The following is a 24,838-nucleotide window of genomic DNA, read 5'->3' on the forward strand; positions in this document are numbered from 1 at the left end:
CGGTGTACAATGGGACTGCTCCATGTTGTAGTCCTTCAGCTGAAGTTGAAATAAAACAGCCAGCAGCCATCCATGTAATTTTGCAGAGAATTATAGCATTGATGGTCACACACTGACAGATCTGGGCATCAGTAGCCACTCTGGTGACATTTGAAATGCTACAGGCACACATGTGGCCTTGAAAAAGAAGGATGGGGAGTTGTAACACTCGTATAGTAGGGAGAGATGGTGCCTATAGTAACAGTGGATAATAGTCTCTGGGAAAGGACTGTGGCTGTGGGATAGCAGGTATAGTAGGGAGAGATGGTGTCTATAGTAACAGTGGATAATAGTCTCTGGGAAGGGAGTGTGACTGTGGGATAGCAGGTATAGTAGGGAGAGATGGTGTCTATAGTAACAGTGGATAATAGTCTCTGGGAAAGGACTGTGGCTGTGGGATAGCAGGTATAGTAGGGAGAGATGGTGTCTATAGTAACAGTGGATAATAGTCTCTGGGAAGGGAGTGTGACTGTGGGATAGCAGGTATAGTAGGCAGAGATGGTGCCTATAGTAACAGTGGGATAATAGTCTCTGGGAAGGGAGTGTGACTGTGGGATAGCAGGTACAGGCACACATGTGGCCTTGAAAAAGAAGGATGGGGAGTTGTAACACTCGTATAGTAGGGAGAGATGGTGCCTATAGTAACAGTGGGATAATAGTCTCTGGGAAGGGAGTGTGACTGTGAGATAGCAGGTATAGTAGGGAGAGATGGTGCCTATAGTAACAGTGGATAATAGTCTCTGGGAAGGGAGTGTGACTGTGGGATAGCAGGTATAGTAGGCAGAGATGGTGCCTATAGTAACAGTGGATAATAGTCTCTGGGAAGGGAGTGTGACTGTGGGATAGCAGGTATAGTAGGGAGAGATGGTGTCTATAGTAACAGTGGATAATAGTCTCTGGGAAGGGAGTGTGACTGTGGGATAGCAGGTATAGTAGGCAGAGATGGTGCCTATAGTAACAGTGGGATAATAGTCTCTGGGAAGGGAGTGTGACTGTGGGATAGCAGGTACAGGCACACATGTGGCCTTGAAAAAGAAGGATGGGGAGTTGTAACACTCGTATAGTAGGGAGAGATGGTGCCTATAGTAACAGTGGGATAATAGTCTCTGGGAAGGGAGTGTGACTGTGAGATAGCAGGTATAGTAGGGAGAGATGGTGCCTATAGTAACAGTGGATAATAGTCTCTGGGAAGGGAGTGTGACTGTGGGATAGCAGGTATAGTAGGCAGAGATGGTGCCTATAGTAACAGTGGATAATAGTCTCTGGGAAGGGAGTGTGACTGTGGGATAGCAGGTATAGTAGGGAGAGATGGTGTCTATAGTAACAGTGGATAATAGTCTCTGGGAAGGGAGTGTGACTGTGGGATAGCAGGTATAGTAGGGAGATATGGTGTCTATAGTAACAGTGGGATAATAGTCTCTGGGAAGGGAATGTGACTGTAGGATAACAAGTATAGTAGGGAGAGATGGTGCTAAAGTATCAGTAATGGGGGAAAGAGACAACTTACAAACACTAGCAAACAGGCATCATTATCATATTACAGAAAGTATCTTATCTAATTATTCCAGCTACTTTATGGAAATTCCCTTCACATAATAACACAGCATGAAATGAAATCTTGACACCAATTAATTTCCCTGTGGATTAATTATAAAGCCTAGCTATCTGCTGCATGCAGACGTCAGAACACTGAATAAACAGTAGATGATCACTTTACCAGAGGTTTGAGGCCTACTTAGGGATATGTTTTATAGTCGTGTGAGAAGCACCCTTATTAGTTTTGTAAATTAGAGGGACCAACATCCCCCACCACACACATTACAGTGCTCAGTAAGAGCCAAGGCATACAGCTCAACTGCATTTTCAGTGTGAGACATGTTCCTATTTCCAATCCAAGGGGTGTGGCATAAAGTCAGGGGGCGTGTGCAGGAATGCAAATTGCATTTTTCTTTAAAGGCACAGTACACTCGTTTCTATGATGACCATGGAAGCTTTTTGCTCTTGGCCTGCTGAAGAAAAGTACAGGGAGCCCCTGGTTACATACAAACACATACAAATCGCTATAACAGTTATGTACTGTGGTTTGCTTGGTCTTTATTAGCATTTAGCTTTAATAATCCACTGCCCCAACCCCCTCTGGCATGTGTAGTCTACTGCGAAGCACAGAAAGGTAAAAATAAATACTATGTTAAGACAAATATCTGTCTAAGTTGCATTTAATAAGTAAATGTATATGTTTCAACTTACATACAAATTCAACTTAAGAACAAACCTACAGACCCTATTTTGTACGTAACCCGGCAACTGCCTGTATATTAGAAACTTGATAAGAATTATGTTTTCTTTTATTAGGCAATTTTTTATTTTGGGGTTGACTTGCCCTTTAAAGATATGGTGGATAACTGGACCAGATTATGGGAAAAAATTGGACAGCACTGGAATAAAAATGTGCCCAACCCTAGCCATAAAATACTTGATTCTAGAAGTGAAGGAACTGGTTAGTTTTGAGGAACATTACTGCTCAGGAATAAATCCAATGGACATATTTCAATAAATCATGAGAACTGGAGTATTACAAAGATTTAAGGGGGCCATACATGGGCATATCTGCTCCAATCTGGGCCAAATCGGGCTGATCGGGCCACAGGGTCAGCAAGCAAATCATCAATTGAGGTCTACAGAGAACCATCATACAAGCACAATTGTTAACTACCCAAATAGTGCTCAACCAAAGAAACATATGGAGACCGATTATCCTCTTCCAAATCAGATTTATTTAAGCATACATAGTGACAATGATGTCCAACCCATTTTCTTTCCTTATGACCCCTCATCTATTTCTCGTTCCTCTCTCCATACAATGATACCATGTACAGGAGAAGTCTCTTAAAGGGATCCTGTCATGTCTTTTTCAAAACACATCAGTTAATAGTGCTGCTCCAGCAGAATTCTGCACTGAAATCCATTTTCAAAAAAGCAAACAGATTTTTTTATATTCAATTTTGAAATCTGACATGGGGCCAGACATTTTGTCAATTTCCCAGCTGCCCCTGGTCATGTGACTTGTGCCTGCACTTTAGGAGAGAAATGCTTTCTGGCAGGCTGCTGTTTTCCCTTCTCAATGTAACTGAATGTGTTTCAGTGGGACATGGGTTTTTACTATTGAGTGTTGTTCTTAGATCTACCAGGAAGCTGTTATCTTGTGTTAGGGAGCTGCTATCTGGTTACCTTCCCATTGTTCTGTTGTTAGGCTGCTGGGGGGGGGGTGATATCACTCCAACTTGCAGTACAGCAGTAAAGAGTGATTGAAGTTTATCAGAGCACAAGTCACATGACTTGGGGCAGCTGGGAAATTGACAAAATGTCTAGCCCCATGTCAGATTTCAAAATTGAATATAAAAAAATCTGTTTGCTCTTTTGAGAAATGGATTTCAGTGCAGAATTCTGCTGGAGCAGCACTATTAACTGATTCATTATAAAAAAAAAAAAATTTCCCATGACAGTATCCCTTTAAGTTTATTCATAGCATATATAGAGAAATACCATAAACCTATGTCAGTGCAAAGTCCAATTGTGCAGAAAAATGTGTCCATTAAGTGGCAGTTTTGGCACCCGCAGTTTCACACTGCTGATCTGAGAATAACACTGTTCCCATTTATAAAGAACCTCAAACTGGCAGTAATCTGTTATAGTGAGATAAGTGCACCACACCTTCTTAACCAATACACCTCCTCTGAGATACCATACAGGCTTGCAGGTTTGGGAAGAGATCCCAGCACTGCTCGGAATAACGGCAGTAACCATGCAAACAAGTGTATAGAACCACAGACATAGGGTTATCACATGCAAGTACTACAGGTTTCAAAACCCAAGAGTTAGGTCCCTTTAGTATTGATATTCTTAAATAGATAGAACTCGTCCACCAATCAATCAATCAATCATTGCCGCTAGGGTCATGCCTTCTGGTACACTCAACGGCTGGCAAACTCTGATAAACTTAAGAATTATTATACGGACACTTTGCCTTTGTGCTGGACAATTATTCTGCATAAAATAACAGGTATGGAATGGCCAATTCTAAGCAACATATCAATTGGTCTTAACTCTTTTTGTATTCTAGATGCTGAACAAAAAGTAAAATAATTTAAAAAAAACACAAATCTTTAAAAAATTATGGCCAACTGCAAATTGTCTCAGAATATTACTCTCTGCATCAGTTTTCCCCAACCAGTAGCTCGTGAGCAACATGTTCTCCAAACCCTTGGATGTTGCTCCCAGTGGCCTCAAAGCAGGAGCTTATTTTTGAATTCCAGGATTGGAGGCAAGTTTTGGTTGTATAAAAAACAGGTGCACTTCCAAACAGAACCTCAGTGTAGGTTGACAATCCTCATAGGTGCTCCCAAATGGCTCACGGGTTCAAAAGGTTGGGGATCCCTGCTCTACATCATTCTAAAAGTTAACTCAAAAATGAATTTGTTCCTAGAGTTGCCCTTGGCTCCTGTTTTGACCCAAGTACTATAGAACGTATTTGATGCCAGGGTTATATTGAAGGTGCAAACGCTGGGCAGTCCATAAAAATATTTTCAAAATAGACAATATTATGCGTGCTTCATCCACCTTATTTAACCTTGTAGGTTGGGTGCAAAGCAGTCCGGAAACCCTTGCCAGGGGATGCAAAAAAAAAAAAAAATACCGCTGCAGCACCTCTTTGTTGCAAAAAGTGAAAACTTATTAGGTCAAATAACCAGGGGTAATAATAAATTCGAGTTTTAACTTTTTGTAACAAAGAGGTGCAACAGCGGTATTTTTTTCCTGTACATAAATATATTTTCAACATAAAACTTAATTTGCTCACTAACGGCTAGAATGAGGCAGGGTATAAGCAGGCAGGGATAAATCCAGACCCGCATGGGCCGGCAATTTAGCCTAGTTAGATTTTATTCAATCTCAGAATGAAAGGATAGGACTACAGCTGTGATCTTGAGTCTAAAAATGTCGTAAAGAAAGGCAGGATTGTTGTTTTGTCCCAAAGCAGAACAGAAAAGAAATACACCCCCCATGCAAGCAGAACTACATAATTTTAGTAGGTAATACTTATTTGCTTAACAACATTATCTCCCAAAAGTTAACAATTCCCTTTTAAATGTAAACCCTTATTTGACACCCTGTCTCATACATAGAAATGTAAGTTTTCAATACAAGCGGAACCAGGTGAGTGGAAAATAAAAGCGCAGGCCGGAGCCACATACCTTACATACCTCAGCAGAGTCAGGGCAATGCAGGAATGCCAAAGAGAAACTTTACTAAAACACGGAACAAAGTCCAACAACCTTGAAAATCAAACTTGCACGGCAACTACTGTAACCCTTCCAGCACCGGCCAACAGCCCATTAGAACTCACAGGCAAAACAGGACTGGGTTATCATTCATCAGAACTAGAGAAAATACTTAAGGGGAACTATCATGGGACAAGTGTGTGTTAAAGGAGAACTAAAGCTTAAAGTAGCTAGAAATATTGTACATTATGTTTTGTGCTTTTGTACCAGCCCAAGGCAACCACAGCCCTTTAGCAGTAAAGATCTGTGTCTCCAAAGATGCCCCAGTAGCTCCCCATCTTCTTTTCTGCTGATTCATTGCACATGCTCTGTGCTGCTGTCACTTACTGAGCTTAGGGACCCACTCACAATATACGGTACACATAGAATAGCAATGTCACAATATAAGGCTGATTAGTAATTAATACAAATAATTACTTCATGGTAGCACAGAAACCAGTGCAATTAGCATCATAATTTAATAATCAGCCCTGTAGCATCAGCTTATATTACAGACCAACCTCATTTTTTGCTTGATAATTTTCGACAACCCCACAGCTTCTCACAGCAACGTAACTTGAGGGGGGCGGGCCCTGGCGCGGGACATGCAGCAAGGCCCCCGCCACCCTCCGTATGCCCGGAATCCACCCGGAATCACCTGAATCAGTGGCGCGCAAGCTGCCGGGGGGTGTGGGCCCTGGCCCGATTGCACCTCCTGCTCCCTCAGTAGTTACGCCACTGACTTCTCAACAGCTGCTCAGAGCCCACTGAGCATGTGAGTGTCACAGACACTTTCCAAGATGGTGACCCCCTGTGACAAGTTTGAAGTCCTGGATCATTGCTGCTATTGACAAGCTGAAACTTTAGCCTCGTGCAATAAATTCAGTATATAAAATATGCCATTTGGACCATATTAATTTTCAGGGTTTAGTTCTACTTTAAGATTGCTCACCACATCAATGATTATACCAAATTAATTGCATTTTAATAAACATTCATTCTTAGTTTAGATCTGTGTTTCTTTATTTCTTTTTTTATGTATGTTAGATACGGGTGCCACCATGACTGTTCCAAAGCAAGTCATGGGTTTGTCACATGGTATACTGGTGCTTCTGACCTATGTTTTTGTACGGTTGTCTGCGTGGATCCTAATTTACAGATAGAAACCATTAACTAGGCAGTGGGAGACACATGCAAGACACAAATGTTGATGGTTGCATCTTACCAGGCAACAAATAGGGCTGAAGATGGGAACGGAAATGGGAAGACACCAGGTCCGGACTGAGAATTAAATAGACCCTGGCATTTCAGGTACACAGAGGCCCAATCAGCCCACATAGAGGCCCAAACAGCCACCAACAGCCCACTAAATACTGACTGTCTATGGGACCTTATAGCAAGACACACAAAATAAAGACAGACACGTTAGTTCACCAATGAGCCAACACAAAAAAAGGACTTTCATTTCCACCTAAAATCCCACCAAAGGCACAGATCAGACAAGATCTATGAACATTAGAAACAGAAAGTCATTTAACTGTCCATGAAACTAGCTATCACTCATAGAAGGCATGATAACTCTTATCCTACAATCATTCATGACCAACATATGGTTATGAGGGAAAGGCCCTCAAGTTCCCTTTGGAGACTCCGATGACCAATACCAAGCCAATTTATGGTCCTTCTGGCGACAGAAACACAAAAGAGCTGTACTATTTCCCCATTAGCAGAAGAAGGTGGTTATAGCAAGAGAAAAACAACCTGCCAATAGGTTGATCAGTAGAGGACCTTTCTATTGATTGACTACAATGGTTTTGAGTGAAGGACAGAAGCTTCTGAGAATTAAGCTGCGGCAGGAAAGCAAATTGTACCAGAGTTCTCCAAAACACCAAAGCTGGTGCTGGTGACAGTTCAACAGTAGATCAAGGGCCATAAGATAACAGTCTTTCACTATAAATAACGCTGCCCTTGCTCCAGGGCTGGTCTGAGAATTAAAACAAGCCCTGGCATTTCAGGTACACAGAGGCCCAAATCAGCCCACACAGAGGCCCAAACAGCCCACACCAGCCCACTAAATAGTGACTTTCTATGGCACCTTATAGCAGCCCCTCTGGCATTTGCCAGAACCCACAGATTGCCAGTCTGGGCCTGCCTTTATCTACTAAATAAAGCCCTGTGTTTCTGGTTCTTCCAGTGGGGCAGATGAGGTTCATAGACACTTCCTATAGCAAGGTTAAGTAAAGACTTCCCTGTTTAATACGGCATAGAACATCTAAAGATAAAAGATGTTTTGAGGGAGAACCTGGCTTCACAGCAACTTCATGAAGGGAAAAAGTAGGGCCGAGAAATAGGTGCCAACAAAAGTTATGACCTACAGCACTTCTGCATGCACACATGCCACAAATATGATCTTTGTGATTGGCTGTAGCCTTTCTCATCCAAGATCCTGAAAGTTGCAGTTCTACAAAAACCAGAGAGAAGAAAGGTTGCATGCTTGCCCTATCAATATCGGTGCATCTTTACCAACATTGTATAGAATGCAGGTCCTTTCAGGCTAGCTGAACCCTCTCTTGCCGGAGCTCTTTACTCTTAAATACCTAATACATTCATAAATCTTTTGCAGTCTATGAAGGATGGTGTATATACTATACGTACCTTGGCAAATGAGGATGGCGTTTAGAAGCGGATCTATCACACGGTGAGCGGACAGGGCACACATGATGGGAACAGACAGCGAATTCCGAGAAGGCACAACAAGAAAAGAGAAAGACAGGAACGAATGACAAAAGACGCAGTGAGAGAGAGACAGATTCGAGAGGCTGCCCTGCAGCGCTTATGTGAACGCTCAAAGTCTAAACAAGCTTGGAAGAGACGGGTCAGATAGAGAAAGAGGCGTACACCAAAAAAATTCCCCTCTGCTAGTTTGTATATCTAGAGCGAGGCAGAGACAGCATGGCAAGGGAGGAGAAAATACACAACAGAGGTGAATGAAGCAAAGTCAAATACAGAGAGGAGAGATAAGAGGAAAAGAAAACAGGAAAAATGGAGGGAAGAAGTCTGCCGCAGGTGTAAGAAAAAGCTGAGAATATTAAAGATGGGAATAGAAAAAGAGGAAAATGAAGAGGGAATTGAGAAATGTAGACAATAGGAAAAAAAGAGCACTACAGAGGGATCTATACCTGGGCAGGGATGTTGAAGATTACTAAAAAATAAAAAAAAAACTGGGATAATATGGGCAGCAGTAATACAGAAGAGCACAAAGTGCAACAGTGCTAGGGTTACCACTTCATCCCTTTAAAAGCAAACGCATATGGAATCCAGTGTCTGCGTGGCTAATTAGCAATTCATTTAGATGCATGCTGCAGACTGAACTGATTCATGTGCAGCCATGCATCAAAATGAATTGCTAATTAGCCACGCAGGCTGTGGATTCCATATGTTTGGTTTTAAAGGGGTGAGGTGGCAACCCTAAATTGTAGTACTGTATTTAGAGATGAGTGGGATCTAGCATATTGCCTCTGCAGTTTTCTCCGCAGACTGAAAGAACAGCACCTGCAGGTATCATAAGTGACTGTGACTAGGAGATTTGCATCTCATATAGAAGCAAATATGCAGAAAGGGGAAGTTCTGAACAAGCAACAAAGATATGGCCTCGTGCTCAAATGCCTAATTAAAGGGGAGAATACTCTTAGCGCAGAGACACACGTCGAGATTCGGGGAGATTAGTCGCCAGATGACAAATCACCTCTTCTTCAGGGCGACTAATCTCCCTGAACTGCCTTCCCGCAGGCTAGACTGTAAATCACCAGCGAGATGGCACTCAGAGCGCTTCGTTTTGACAAATAACACCATTATGTTCTACAGAGTTTATCCGCTATCTGCTGTGTAACCTGAGCCTTTTCTACTTTGAATGGCTGCCCCCATGGCTACACATCAGCTTGTTTATATAAACTATAGTAGTACTTATCTGTTATCTACTGTGTATCCTGTGCTTGAATGGCTGCCCCCATGGCTACACATCAGCTTATTTATATAAACTATAGTAGTACTTATCTGTTATCTACTGTGTATCCTGTGCTTGAATGGCTGTCCCCATGGCTACACATCAGCTTATTTATATAAACTATAATAGTACTTATCTGTTATCTACTGTGTATCCTGTGCTTGAATGGCTGCCCCCATGGCTACACATCAACTTATTTATATAAACTATAGTAGTACTTATCTGTTATCTACTGTGTATCCTGTGCTTGAATGGCTGCCCAGCTTGTTTATATAAACTATAGTAGTACTTATCTGTTATCTACTGTGTATCCTGTGCTTGAATGGCTGTGCAGCTTGTTTATATAAACTATAGTAGTACTTACCTGTTATCTACTGTGTATCCTGTGCTTGAATGGCTGCCCCCATGGCTACACAGCAGCTTTTTTATATAAAATATAGTAGTACTTATCTGTTATCTTCTGTGTATCCTGTGCTTGAATGGCTGCCCCATGGCTACACAGCAGCTTGTTTATATAAATTATAGTAGTACTTGTCTGTTATCCACTGTGTATCCTTTGCTTAAATGGCTGCCCCCATGGCTACACAGCAGCTTATTTATATGAACTATAATAGTGTTTCTGAAGCAAACACACCAGTTTTACTACTGCAGGGCAACAGAACATTATATATTTGTATGACTTTAAAACAGTTTCATTTTTGATGTTACTGTTCCTTTAACACAGACACAAATGCAATACCTTGTTTAAAGGACGCTATCATCAACATAAAAGGATTTAAAGGGAAACGAACTAAGGGTATTTCAGAAAATTCACACTTCGAATAGTTTCGGCTACCGTATTGCTTGCAGATGCATACCTGTCTCATACCCGATTATTATTTCTCGGTAATTCACAATCTGGAATATTGAAATATTCACATAATCACAAACGAACACTGTGTCTTCTCTAACAGTAGACCAAATGTACAAATATATTCGTGCAAAGATGAGCATGATGTGACTCCAAACAAACGGTGACTTGGCCAGACTCAAACTCACGACTAAGAGGCAGCAGTGCTAACCACTCCAGAGGAACTGCGAAACATATAATGCCCTTGAAACATAATCCCTTTCTAAAAGGAAAATCTAGGCAAAGCTATTATGGGATAATATGTGATCATAGTGTCTTAAGTCCAACCACAACAGCAGCAATTAAGGCAGGCAGGAATTGGCCAGGGAGGCATTGGGACCTGTTATCCAGAATGCTCGGGACCTGGGATTTTCCAGATAAATAAGCTTTCCGTAATTTGGATCTTCATATCTTACTACAGGTATAGGATCCCATATCCAGAAAGCTCAGAATTACGGAATGGCTGTCTCCCGTAGACTCCATTTTATCCAAATAATCCAAATTTTTAAAAATTATTTCCTTTTTCTGTGCTATAATAAAACAGTGTCTTGGACTTGATCCCAACTAAGATATAATTAATCCTTATTGGATATAAATAAACCAGCGTATTGATCCATTATCCGGAAACCCCCAGGTCCCGAGCATTCTGGATAACAGGTCCCATACGCATACTAGAAAATCATGTAAACATTAAATAAACCCAATAGGCTGGTTTTGCTTTAAATAAGGATTAATTATATCTTAGTTGGGATCAAGTACAAGATACTGTTTTATTATAACACAGAAAAAAGGAAATAATTTTTTTAAATGATTTGATTATAATGGAGTTTATGGGAGATGGTCTTTCTGTATTTCAGAGCTTTCTGGATAACAGATTTTAGGATAAGGGACACCATACTTGTATTTTGCTATTCCTTTCTTTCACACAAACGAATACCCCTATTATACAAGGACTAGGGATGAGCGAATTTTTTTCGCAGAGCTTCGGCGTGGAAATGACTCCCATAGACTCCAGAGGGAGAAAAAAAGTGTTCAATGTCAAGAGTCAATAAAATTATTGCCCATAGACTTTAATGCATTTTGGCGGATTTCCGCCAGCCACGAATTTTTGGCGAAACGGGTCAAATTTGCCCATCCCTAACAAGGAAACGTCCACCCTGAGACATTTCTGGCTTATGCCACACAGAATCAGGAATTGTCTCAAACAAAGCTAGGGATGCACCGAATCCTTTGTGAAAAATTAGGCCCAATACCGATCAAAATCCGAATTTGCATATGCAAATTAAGGGCTGGGAAAGGAAAAAGTAGGAAAACTTTTTTAATTCCTTGTTTTGTGACAAAAAGTCACGTGATTTCCTTTCCCGCCCCATTTTACATATGCAAATTCGGATTCGTTTTGGCCAGGCACAAGGATTCGGCGGAATCAGAATCCTGCTGAAAGGCTGAACCGATTCAAAATGTCTGAAGAGAAGGCGTTCCAAGTAGGGATGCACCGAATCCACTATTTTGGATTCGGCCGAACCCCCGAATCCTTTGTGAAAGATTCAGCCGAATACCGAACCGAATCCGAACCCTAATTTGCATATGCAAATTAGGATTCAGATTCGGTTCGGTTGGCAAGAAGGTTTCGGCCGAATCCGAATCCTGCTGAAAAAGGACGAATCCTGGCCGAATCCCGAACCGAATCCTGTATTCGGTGCATCCCTAATTCCAAGACAGGAGACAGTAGATTTTAAAGAAGCAGGAGGGACACCACGCACACAGATGGAGTTCCTAAATGGGTAGGAGAATCTTTCCCTTTTTCATGCAAATAGTTGTTTTCTAATGAGCTAATATATAGGTAGAAGTACTTTATATATGTTTTTCCTAGAAAAAAAGGGAGAGCTGCGAGTGATCTTCGAATCCTGTATGCCTTCGGCCTGAAACAGACAATGGCATCTTCGTTGTTGAGTCACTGACCCCTGAAATTTAAATTAAAAAATAAAAAAAAAATCACAAATTGACGGTGAGGGTTTGATATTTTTTTCCCCTTTAAATTGAAATTTCACTAGTCAAGGAAAGTTAACTACATATAATTTTTATTTACAAATCTCAACCACATGGGATGTAGAATACAATCTACGCCTGGCAGAGGCTTTTTATTTCTCTGTAATATTCAGCTACTCCAGTGCATGAGACGTTTTGTTAAGTCATTGTGAGGTTAAGGCACAGCATTCCGCCATTTTTCCTGAAAAATCTGCTCACTAGAGGGAGCTGTTTATTAAGAGTCACAAGGGAGGATGAGCTATGGGAGAAACTGTGGCTTGACCCACTCATGCGACTAAAGAACAGATATAGCCATAAGGTATAGATGATGATTGATTGAAAAAAAATAAAAATAAAGGGAAAGTAAACCTTACCTAACTGTTACTACTTCAAACAAACTGTAATGTTTAAAAATATTCAAATATTTCCTATATATCGATTAAAAAAAAAAAAATGTGATTGAATAAAATTTTGAAACATAACCGGAATACTTTGAATTTGTACAAATCATTTTCAATGAATCTAAAAACATACCTCCCAACATTTTGGAGATAGAAAGAGGGACAAAAAGATTTGCATCAAATTTTTTTTTGGTGGACTATGCCCATTTTTTTGACCCCACCCCCGAATTACCACGTTCATTTTAAAAAGTTTGGCAGGTTATTTAAGTTTGAACTAGGGATGCACCAAATCCACTATTTTGGATTCCGCCAAATCCCCGAATCCATCTTGGAAGATTCGGCCGAATACCGAACCAAATCCTAATTTGCATATGCAAATTTGGGGTGGGAAAGGAAAAAGTGGAAAAAAATTGGTTTACTTCCTTGTTTTGTAACAAAAAGTCACGTGAAATTCCACCCCCTCACGATTTGCATATGCAAATTAGGATTCGGATTCAGTTCGTCCAGGCACAAAGATTCGGCCGAATCCGAACCCTGCTGAAAAAGGCTGAATCGTGGCCGACTCCCGAACCGAATCCTGGATTCGGTGCATCCCTAGTTTGAACACAATTTCTGTGGTTTTTATATGTTATTACAGTTTTGCTAATGAAGGTAAATTGCCCTTTAAGCTGTCACAGTTTCCCCAAGAGACCTGCTTATCTTAAATTGTTACATTTGTATCTTTGCTTATCTTAAATTGTTACAATTGTATCTTTGCTTATCTTAAATTGTTACAAAAGTATCTAAGTGCACCTGCCACGTATTCTGTGCTCTTTGCCAAAAGCCAATTATGTTAGAAACGTTGTGTCTTTTTCTGGCTGTTCAATGCAGGAGATCAAAGAGAAAGTCAGGACATTTCAGAACAAACCCCGGACTGTGGGCTGAGCTGTCAAAGTCGGGACTGTCCCGCGAAAAAAAACGGCACAGTTGGGCAGTATGCTAAAAATTCAAAATACTTTCATTTTGGAAGCATAATTGAAGTTCAGGCGTTTTAGTTGAAAAATAAAATGAAACCACGACAAAACTTAAGACAAAAGTTGATAAATCACCATTTTGTTTCACATCTAAAAAACACAGTAGGCATCAACATTTGGCATCACCTTGCAGGGTGATATAGGCAGTAATATAGGGAATAAAGGTAAAATACGAATAGTTGAGGCGAGTATTTTCCACTGCGGTCAGATAATTGCTTGCTGCCTCTGAGGATTCTATTCAAGTCCTTAGCTCAGCTGGCTTTTCTTCTAGACCCGGCTATTATGGAGAGTATGGTTGAGAATGTGGGGTGGAGGGGACACACTCAAAAACAGAAAACAGTCAGAAGAAGCTGGGGAACATCCAAACCTCAAGTGTGCAATTAACCCTTTTTAGCCGGTCATAATGGTGGAAATTCTTGCAGCAGCAAAGGCTTCTGGGAAAGTAGTGCAAGAAGCCGTTTCATACACCCCCTCCTCATCCCCTGGTCTCTGCTGGATGCACCTGTCTTCAAATACTTATATAACACTTCAATAATATCCCGGATTCACCTGTCGGTTGTCTGTGGATAAAGGGACAGCTAAATGTGATCTATAGTATGAAGAGGAATGAACTAAATCACTAGTGATGTTAGTAAATAGGGGTGTATTTATTTATATAGTGCCATCTTTAGTGGAGGTGGGGGCCTGTGACGAAACAGCCTTTGCAGGGCCACATTATCTATACAGGTAAGGGACCCGTTATCCAGAATACTGGAAACCTGGAGGTTTTCCATCATTTGGATCTCAATACCTTAAGCCTGCTAAAATCATTTAAATCCAATATGGATTTACAGGTATGGGACCTGTAATTCCAAACTTCAGGACCTGGGAGTTTTCTGTAATTTGGCTCTCCATAACTTAAATCTGTTAAAAAAAAATCATTTAAGAACCAATTAAACCCAATAGGCTGGTTTTGCCTCCAATAAGGATTAATTACTTCTTAGATGGGATCAAGTAACAAGGTACTGTTTTATCATTTTAGAGAAAAGGGAAATTATTATTTTTTTTAAAAAAATGTGAATTATTTAAACGGAGTCTATGGGAGACAGCCTTCCCATAACTCGGAAGCTTGCTGGATAATGGGTTTCCAGATACACCTGTATTGTATCCTAGTTGAGATCAATTAAAAAGGTACAGCTTCATTATTACAGAGAAAAAGAAAATCTTTTAAAAAAAACAAACAAAGTATTTGATTAAAATAGACATCCTGTAATTCAGAGCTTTCTGGATAACGGGTTTTGGGCTAACAGATCCCATCCCTGTACTACTACTTAACCTATGGTCCTCTCAGGATCTTGTTAGGCCATCTTTTGTGTGTCAGTGGCACTGCACATGCTCAGTGTTCTCTGGGCTTCTAAGCTTAGGGGACATCAGAAAGAATTCTAATGTGAATTTTATATTTATATCTACAGTATATTTTGAGTCAGCCCCTAAGCGAAGATATGTTGACAGTACATGCTCTGTGCTGTTGACACTTGACAGAAAAGAAGATGGGGAGATATTAGCAGGGTCGGACTGGGGCGGAGGGACACTGGGAAAACATTTGGTAGGCCCCCGTCCCTTGTGGCCCCCCCCAACCCAGATCCACGATCTTCAGGCGGCTCCCTGCCGCGACCGCACAAAAAATGAAGTGCGCTTCTGCGCACACATTCAGTGGCGCGGCAGGGGCGGTGCGCACACACTCGGCGGCAGGGGGTGGGGCAGCATTCGGTGGTGCATCGGCACACCAGGGGAGTTCAGAGGGAGGCCCTGGACAGATGTCCCGGTGGGCCCCCCAGCCCGACCCTGGATATTAGGGCATCTTTAGAGAAGGCCGGACTGGCAATCTGTGGCAAATTTCAGAGATGCTACAGTAAGATACCACAGAATGTCACTATTTAATGGGCTATTTGGGGGGGGCTGTTTGGGTCTTTGAACTTGAAATGCCACTGCTAGTGATGTGCCCTCCCCCCACCGGTGCCCGACTTCCGGGTTCCTTTTAGAGACTCATGCCGACCAGCCCATGACATCACAAAAAGGGCAGGGCGAGCAGACGCTCATCTATAAAAGTTCAACCCAGAAGTCAAACGAGTCAGAAGAGCTCAACCAACACGCAACCCGGAAAGGGGGGTGCGAGGTTGGTCTGAACCTGCCCGACCCGCTGGTCCCGTGGGTATTGGCCCAGCACGCACATCACTAGCCAGGGCCTATTTTGAATCCCAGTCCAGACTGTTTTAGAGGCAAAGATCATCCTCGCTAAAGGGCTGCAATGGTCATGGTTGGTACACAACCCCCAAAACATATGCTAAGTTGAGCTTTACTTCTCCTTTAAAGTGGACCTGTCACCCAGACACAAAAATCTGTATAATAAAAGTCCTTTTCAAATCAGACATAAAATCCAATTTCTATTTTATATTAAAGCATTCATAGCTGTTACATAGTTACATTGGGTCGAAAAAAGACAAAGTCCATCAAGTTCAACCCCTCCAAATGAAAACCCAGCATCCATACATACACCCATCCCTACTTTTAATTAAATTCTATATACCCATATCTATACTAACTATAGAGCTTAGTATCACAATAGCCTTTGATATTGTGTCTGTCCAAAAAATCATCCAAGTCCCTCTTATAGTCATTAACTGAATCAGCATCACAACATCACCCGGCAGTGCATTCCACAACCTCACTGTCCTGACTGTGAAGAACCCCCTACGTTGCTTCAAATGAAAGTTCTTTTCTTCTAGTCTAAAGGGGAGGCCTCTGGTACGGTGATCCACCTTATGGGTAAAAAGGTCCCCTGCTATTTGTCTATAATGTCCTCTAATGTACTTGTAAAGTCTAATCATGTCCCCTCGCAAGCGCCTTTTTTCCAGAGAAAACAATCCCATGACAGTCTCCCCTCATAATTTAAGTCTTCCCTCCCTCTAACCAGTTTAGTTGCACTTAGTCTCTGCACTCTCTCCAGCTCATTTATATCCCTCTTAAGGACTGGAGTCCAAAACTGAACTGCATACTCCAGATGAGGCCTCACCAGGGACCTATAAAGAGGCAGAATTATGTTTTCATCCCTGTAAGCTCATTTAAAAATTTCAGCTGTCAATCAAATATTCTCTGCCCCTCCTCTATGCCCTGGGAATAGAGGCCGGGCAGACAATTACTTTCAGTTTCTATTCAGCACTTCCTAAATGTCACTGCTCTCCCCACATTCCCCCGCTCTTTTTACCATTTAATTGTGTAGCCAGAGCATGGGAATGGACATCAGGTCCCCCATTCTGGTGCACAAACAAGATTCTGAGATGATACAAGGCTTGTCTTAATAACAGTCTCCACAAAATGGCTCCTGCCTGCTTGTTATAATTATGAGATCCCAGACTGAAGGAAACAAGATTCAAATAATTTATATAGAGTTATTTAAGTTCATTTTACTTGACTAATGTGAGAAAATAGTATTTTGAATAATTTTTTTGGGCGACGGGTCCCCGTAGTAGTGACAGAGCATTCGCTCTCCACACTGGTCAGTGAGCTATCCCTTTAAAATAAGGATTCCATGCGGAACCCTTAGAAAAAGACAATTAGTAAATACGACGTGACGTCTCCCTGCAGTTAGGGGAAAAGTCTGCCAAATCCACAGTCACATTCCCCCGTTGGTGTGTTTATTCTGCTTAATTAACCTCGCAGCCTAATGCACACAAATATGCCAAAAATGTGCTGGCGCATTCAGTCAAATGATTTACTGGACTAATATAGAAATGGGGGGGCGGTAACCATTTACTGCCAATTATACATAAAGAGACGCCCAGAACAGGTGGAAGCATAGGGGGTGAGGGGGGTTAAGGTGGTGCAAGGGTTAAGTATATGTATGTATTTACATATGTATGTTTGCTCTCCCTATACACATGCATGTTAAACAGGGGCTCGCTTGACCGTGTCACAAAGACAGACCCCCTTGCGTCAACATTGTTACCTAGGCAACGGTCAATTCAACCCGCCTGCCCTCCTCCTTCTCCCACTGTGACTCAGGAGAGCAGGAATTATGTTCGGATTCCCAAAAATTAGGGTTTCCCAGCAGTCGGCTTGCTTTGTGCTGGGCTCACTGGGAATAAAGGGAAGCTGTAATGAGTAATAGGGGTCACAGCGCTGCTCACCCCAGATATCAGACAGGCTCGCAAGGGAAAATAAATGATTGCGTAACACCATAATGAGGACAGAAAAGGGCGAGAGGGAGAAAAAAGACCAAAGAGCTTATAATCACATTATTATGTACAGGGTGGCTGAACAACTGATTGTTTCAACCACATCTCAGTGGGGCTGGCTACATGGGCGAATCTGCCGGCGAAAGTCAATGGGCATCTGAATAATTTTGACACACGACAATTTTTTTTTCAGAGAAAGGAGTCCAAAAACAAAGGACTATTTCTGTCGGAGTTTCGTCCTATTTCCAGCCCCATAGGGAGGGTTAGTATGGGAATTAAACCTAGTGTTAGGGGTCAATCCCATGTCTAATGGCACATAGAGTTTTTACCTATTCCACTGAAGAAATGTGTTGTGTTGTGCAAATGTCCATTCATACATTCATGTCTACAGGTATGGGATCGGTTATCCAGAATGCTCCGGACCTGGGGGTTTCTAGAAAACAGATCTTTCCAAAATTTGGATCTCCATCCAATTAGAAAATCATGTAAACTTCAAATAGGCTACAGGTTTTGTCTCCAATATGGATTAATTATATCTTAAGGTGGCTATACACGGAGAGATCCGCTTGTTTGGCGATATCTCTCCCCGATATGCCCACCTTGATTTTTTAGTACATTCTAAGTAAGAAGATCCAAATTACTGAAAGATCGGTTATCCGGAAAACCCCATGTCCTGTGCATTCTTGATAATAGGTCCCCATACCTGTATATAAATAATATACAAAAGCCATGAATATCCTGTAAATTATATCCTTATAAACTGTGACTAGTGATGTCATCAGTTATAAACTGTGACTAATGATGTCATCAGTTATAACGGTAAGTAGTGATGTCATTTTTGTCACGACTCACTAAACTTGTGCATTATAATAATAAAGACCACAAAAATAAAAAATAAAAGATGTTAAAAGAAAAACAGGGGATGTAAAATTAATTGAGGTTTAACTGTATATGTATGTATATACGTATGTATGTGTGTGTATAATATAGTGAATAAAGTAGCCCCACTTGTAAATCATAAGGATATTATAAGTTACCGAGGAGTTTCATGACCATATAAAAACTAGGGATGCACCGAATCCACTATTTTGGATTCGGCCAAACCCCCGAATCCTTTATTAAAGATTCGGCCGAATACCGAATCCTGCTGAAAAAGGCTGAATCCTGGATTCGGTGCATCCCTAATAAAAACACGAGGTCGAAGGAACCCGAGGAAACTTCTAATATCCTCATATTTTGCAGCTGAGGGTACTTTAAATATAATAATACACAAATTTCAGTGAGTCATGTGACAGAAATGACATCAGAACTCACCGTTTATAACTGATGACATCAGAACTCACGGTTTATAAGGATATAATTTACAAGATATTCATGGCTTTTGTGTATTTATATATATATATACACACACACACACACACACACACACACACACACACACACACACACACACACACACACACACACACACACACACACACACACACACACACACACACACACACACACACACACACACACACACACACACACACACACACACACACACACACACACACACACACACACACCCTTGTCTAAAAACAAGGAATATATTCCTTTAAACGGCAGGGAGTTCATGCCAGCTTGGATGCATCCTTCCTAGGCTGCAGTCAGACAGATAGGAACATACGGAGGACATGACTCATTTGGGGGATTGAAAGATTTGCTGAATGTTTAATTTCCCTAATACAATCCAGTTGGGCTCCTCATCGAGGGGCCCGTGCCAAGACTGAAATAATGCCTGCACATTAAAGGAAACCCAAGAAAAATAACGAGTGAAAAGTTTCCAAGACCCCAAACTCTAGAGAGGCTTTGGAGCGGCCATAATTACAGGGAAACACGGCACAGAGGGAGTGAGTGGGTAGTGCGAGGCCTGTTCCATAAGATCAGCACATGTGTCTAACCTCTGAACATTTAAATACAAAATGTGCCCATTGCATGGTTCAGCTTTCAGTTTTTTTCCCTTATTAAACAACCCTAAACAAATGAATGTCAGATCACTTTCCTGAATTAATGTTAATTTTTTTTAAATAAATCTTCTTTTGTTTTCATGCAAATAGCACTTTTTCACTGCTAAGATCATGTGTCTCCATAAGATTTAGAACCAAAAAATGAGTCAAAAAAGCCAAAATGTATTACAAACAAAAATTACAAATCCAACAGAGGCTGCCCATCACGGTCTGGAAGACGACAATCAAAAAATGAAATTGCACACTCTGCATCAAAAAAAAAAAGAAAAATCTAAATTTATTACAAACAAAAGCAACATAATGCAGTAACAAGCCTTACGTGTTTTGACAACTAAGTGATCTTCATCAGGGAAAAAATACAACAAGAAGTGAAAAAAGGCCTGCCCCTGTATTTTTCCCCCTGATGAAGATCACTCAGTGGGTGAAACGCGAAAGGCTTCTTACTGTATTATGTAAATTTTGTTTGTAATAAATGTTGATTTTTTTTTTTTTTACGCAAAGTGTGCAATTCTCCTTTTCATTTTTTGATTGTTATCGTCTTTGGAGACCTTGATGAGCAGCATCTGTTGGATTTGCACCTCCAAACTAAGATATGATATATACAGTATATCCAAACTAAGATATGATTAATCCTTGTTGGAAAGATCCAATATCCGGAAAACCACAGGTCCCGAGCATTCTGGACCTGGATAAAAGGTCCCATATATATATGTATATATATATATAGACACACACACACACACCCCCACACACATTCCCAAATGTACATCTGCAGAGAGTAATATACACTAAGTCTGGCTGCAATAGAAACAAGTATTATATATGGCACCCTTCTGTATAAAGGCTACATGCTAAGCTTTAAAGACCATATTATACAGAAGTAGCTATATCTTTGGCACAGATGGTACCATTGCTTAAGTCCTTGATGTGATACTATCCTTATACATCAAAAATAAAGCCTTAAAAGGATTATTCACCTTTGAATTAACTTTAAGTATGATGTAGAAAGTCATATTCAGAGACAATTTGCAATTGCTTTTCATTTTTATTTTATTATTTGTAATTTTTGAGTTATTTAGCTTTTATTCAGCAGCTCTCCAGTTTGCAATTACAGCAATGTGGTTGCTAAGGTCCAATTACCCTAACAACCTTGCATCTATTTTAATAGACTGAAAAATGAATAGGAGAGGGTCTGAATAGAAAGATGAGTAATAAAAAGCAGCAATAACAGTAAGGGGCAGATTTATCAAGGGTCGAATTTCGAAGTAGAAAAAGCTTAGAAATTCGACCATTGAATTTAAATACTTCGACTTCGAATAGCGAAGTCGAAGTTTTTTAACATCGAATTTGGCCATTTGCGGTCGAATTAAAATCGAACAATTAAATCCTTCGAATCAAACGATTTTACTTTGACTTCCAAAAACTTAGAAAAATGCTCTAGAAGGACCCCATAGGCTAACATAGCACTTCGGCAGGTTTAATTTAGCGAAGTATTGAAGTCGAAGTTTTTTTTAAAGAGACAGTACTTCTATTATAGAATATTCAAACGATTTTACTTCGAATTGAATTCGAAGTCAAACTCGTACTATCCTATTTGATGGTTCCAAAAAATTACTTTGAATTTCAAATTTTTTTTCTCTCGAATTCACTTCGACCCTTGATAAATCTGCCCCTAAATGTGTAGCCTTGCAGAGCATTTGTTTTTAGATGGGGTCAGTGACCCCCATTTGAAAGCTGTGAAGAGTCAGAAGAAAAAGGCATATTATTTCAAAACTATAAAAAAGAAATAATGAAGACCTATTGGAAAGTTGCTTTGAATAAGCCATTCTACAACATACTAAAAGATAACGTAAAGGTGAACCACCCCTTTACACGTAGAGATAAATGAGCGGATCTGTCCCCAATATACCAACAATGAGGTGGGCGATATCAGGCTGATCCAATCGTGGGCCCTAGGGACCAACGATCATCTTATAATGATGCCAATACGGGAGGCAGGATCACATCTACGAACAGACGCGGCCGTGATCCGACGGGATTTTCGGCCAGATATCAATCGTGGAAGCCCGTCTGATAATTTAACTCGGTCTGTCAGCAGCTTTTATTGGCCTGTGTATGGCCATCTTAAATCATTCTAATGTACACACTCTTCATTCACAGCTTGTGTACACTTCCAGTTGTACAGCTCTGTGTACAGTAAGTTCTCATTATCAGCTCTTGTTCTAGATATACAAGTCTAACAGCAAATGTGGAGAGATATGGTATTTGGCGTCCTAGCTACAAATTCTATATATTAACTTTGCTATGGGGTTAGGATCATGGATTAAACCCAATGATTTCAAATGCTTTTTGTATGTAACTGGTGTCACACGTCTAAGCAGCAACACTAAGGGGCAGTGGCGATCCTAGAGGGGGGCGTGACGCACAGCCGGGCCCCGCCCCCCTCAGTACGGCCGCATTTGCCGGCATGTTCAGCGGCGAACGGACTGCCGGGGGGCCCTGAGGGGGTGCGGGCCCTGGCCCGCTCGCACCCCCTGCTCCCCCGGTAGTTCCGACCACTGCTAAGGGGCACAGATATATACTGGCACTTAAAGGGGTGGTTCATCTTTAAGTTAACTTTTATTATGTTATAGCGTGACCAGTTCTAAGCTAATTTTTTATTGGTCTTCATTATTTATTTTTCATCGTTTTTTTAATGATTTGCACTTTTCATTCTGACTCTTTGCAACTTTCAAATGGGGGTCTAAAAAACCGAATGCTCTGTAAGGCAACATATTTATGCCTTTCTTGTCTTTGTGGTGTCCCAGGGATTAGAAATAATTTAGGTAGTAGATTTGTGACAATTCCACCTCTCTCCTTTTCCATTTTCCTATTTCATTTCATGAACCCGAGTATTGTTTTTTAATATTTATCCTAGTTAATGCGGTTACTCGAATTAATTTATAATCAATTACCCAAGTTATAATGAATCATTGATTTAGCACTGGAAAGCACTTTATTAATTAATTGTTGTCCAATCTGGACGTAGATACTATAATCACTCATCAAATAATATTGCCACAATTTATAATTGATTTTATTGTGTATAGATAAAAAAGCGAAAAAGGACCGCACGTGCTCACCGCTCTCCCCTCAGGTCAGGTGCTCAGTCAGACAGTGTCCCCACTGTAAACACGACAAAAACTCGAAAGGCAGACGGCACTTCTGAAAATGGGGTTTATTGGAGTTCCTGCTGGAAAAACCTAACGCGTTTCGGGAGTTATCCCTTCCAGCAGGAACTCCAATAAACCCCATTTTCAGAAGTGCCGTCTGCCTTTCGAGTTTTTGATTTTATTGTGGGCAGATTTATCTATTGGTTCTTATAAAAACTTTTTAATTTTAATTTATTTGAATGAATTCCATTGCACCGCACTTTATCTACAATTAATTTTAATCGTCTAATTCTTATTAACTATGTAATTAATTTGTAGCACTGCACTTTAGTATTTAAAAATTCATGTGATTGGCCTAACGACAATCAGAGGGTTTGCACTGGAATATATTAAGTCTTTAAATTATTGAAATAATTTATATAAGTAACTGCCAAGTAAGATTGTTAGCGGGGTACTTTTCCTTTTTCTATGTTTTTTTGCAACATATTTATTGTTATTGCTACTTTTTATTACTCAATTTTCTATTCAGACCTCTCCTATTTATATTGCAGTCTCTTATTCAAATCAATGCATGGTTGCTAGGGGAATTTGGATCCTAGCAACCAGATTGCAAACTGGAGAGGTGCTGAATAAAAAGCTGAAGAAAAACACAAATAAACCAATTGCAAATTGTCTCAGACTCTCTATCATACTAAAAGTGAACAACCCCTATAACAGTGTGCAGATACATGGAAACGGACATGCTGAATTAAGACAAGCATTAGCAGGGCTCTAGAGTCCCTATAGGCTAGTAGCGCACTTATAGTTGTTTTCTCTGCTGCAGTTTCCGGAGGAAGAACCTTGACAATACTGTGTAATCAGCATCTCCCCATTGTAGAAACTGAGCAACACGATCAACATGCTATAGTACAACTAGGCAGCCATGTCATAAAAGATACATGCTCAAGCAAACATTTTCACAGGGGTGTCTACATATAACCATTCATGTGTATTTTGACATTTGACCAATGTTGTTTTCTGCCCGATGCCAAAATTCTACTTTAAAGATGGTTAACCTTTAAGTTCATTTTTAGTATGTTACAGAATGGCTGCTTCTTAGCAACTTTTCAATTGGCCTTCATTTTTAATTTTTATTTTTTTGTAGTTTTTGAAACATTTGCCTTCTTTTGAATCTTTCCAGCTTTCAAATGAGGGTCACTGACCCCATCTTAAAAAAAAAAAACAAATGCTCTGTAAGGCTACACACGGAGGGCTATTGCTACATTTTATTACTCGTCTTTCGAAATCAGTCTTTCCGTTGGTAGGTCATTTGGTCCCTAGCAAACAGATTGCAAACTGAAACCCACTGAACTGTTGAAAATAAAGCTCGAAATACATTAGCGCTCTAAAAATATGGTGTTATTAATAATAACAATGAAAATAATAAAAGCTAAATTAAAACTCACAATTAAAACCAAAATGGTCTCAGAATACATCATACTAAAAGATAATTCAAGGTTGAATAAACCCTTTACGTCCACTAGCAAACGGGCAATGATGCAGTTAGGGCAGCACAAGATGGGCGACAGATGAAATCAATACAGATATTTTTTTAGAAAACACCACCGACGTGTTATCTCCAAGCACGAAAACTCACAACTAGGTGACATAGAGGGGCAACACTCCCAGATGGTCACTTCCAAACAAGGTCACACAAAAACCTCAAACACCAGAGCCAATAAACTGGAAGGCAGATGAAATAACCAGGTGCTGAGCCACGTTTACTTGTCTCTAAA

At 40.6% G+C, this 24,838-nt stretch overlaps 1 protein-coding gene across 7 annotated transcripts in view; it reads right to left on the reverse strand.

Annotated features, from left to right (window-relative positions):
• Positions 1-24,838, reverse strand: part of arhgef11.L (Rho guanine nucleotide exchange factor 11 L homeolog) — a 116,519-nt gene that overhangs the window by 57,023 nt on the left and 34,658 nt on the right. For 6 of the 7 annotated variants that reach the window (XM_041573538.1, XM_041573537.1, XM_018231434.2 and 3 more), the window contains exon 2: positions 8,010-8,042. The exons of the other annotated variant lie outside the window; for it this stretch is intronic. In XM_041573538.1, the coding sequence (XP_041429472.1) occupies positions 8,010-8,042 (33 nt within the window). The remainder of the gene's footprint in view (positions 1-8,009; positions 8,043-24,838) is intronic. 7 annotated transcript variants of the gene reach the window in all.

Source organism: Xenopus laevis, chromosome 8L (genome assembly GCF_017654675.1).
Source record: "Xenopus laevis strain J_2021 chromosome 8L, Xenopus_laevis_v10.1, whole genome shotgun sequence".
Taxonomy (NCBI): Eukaryota; Metazoa; Chordata; class Amphibia; order Anura; family Pipidae; genus Xenopus; species Xenopus laevis.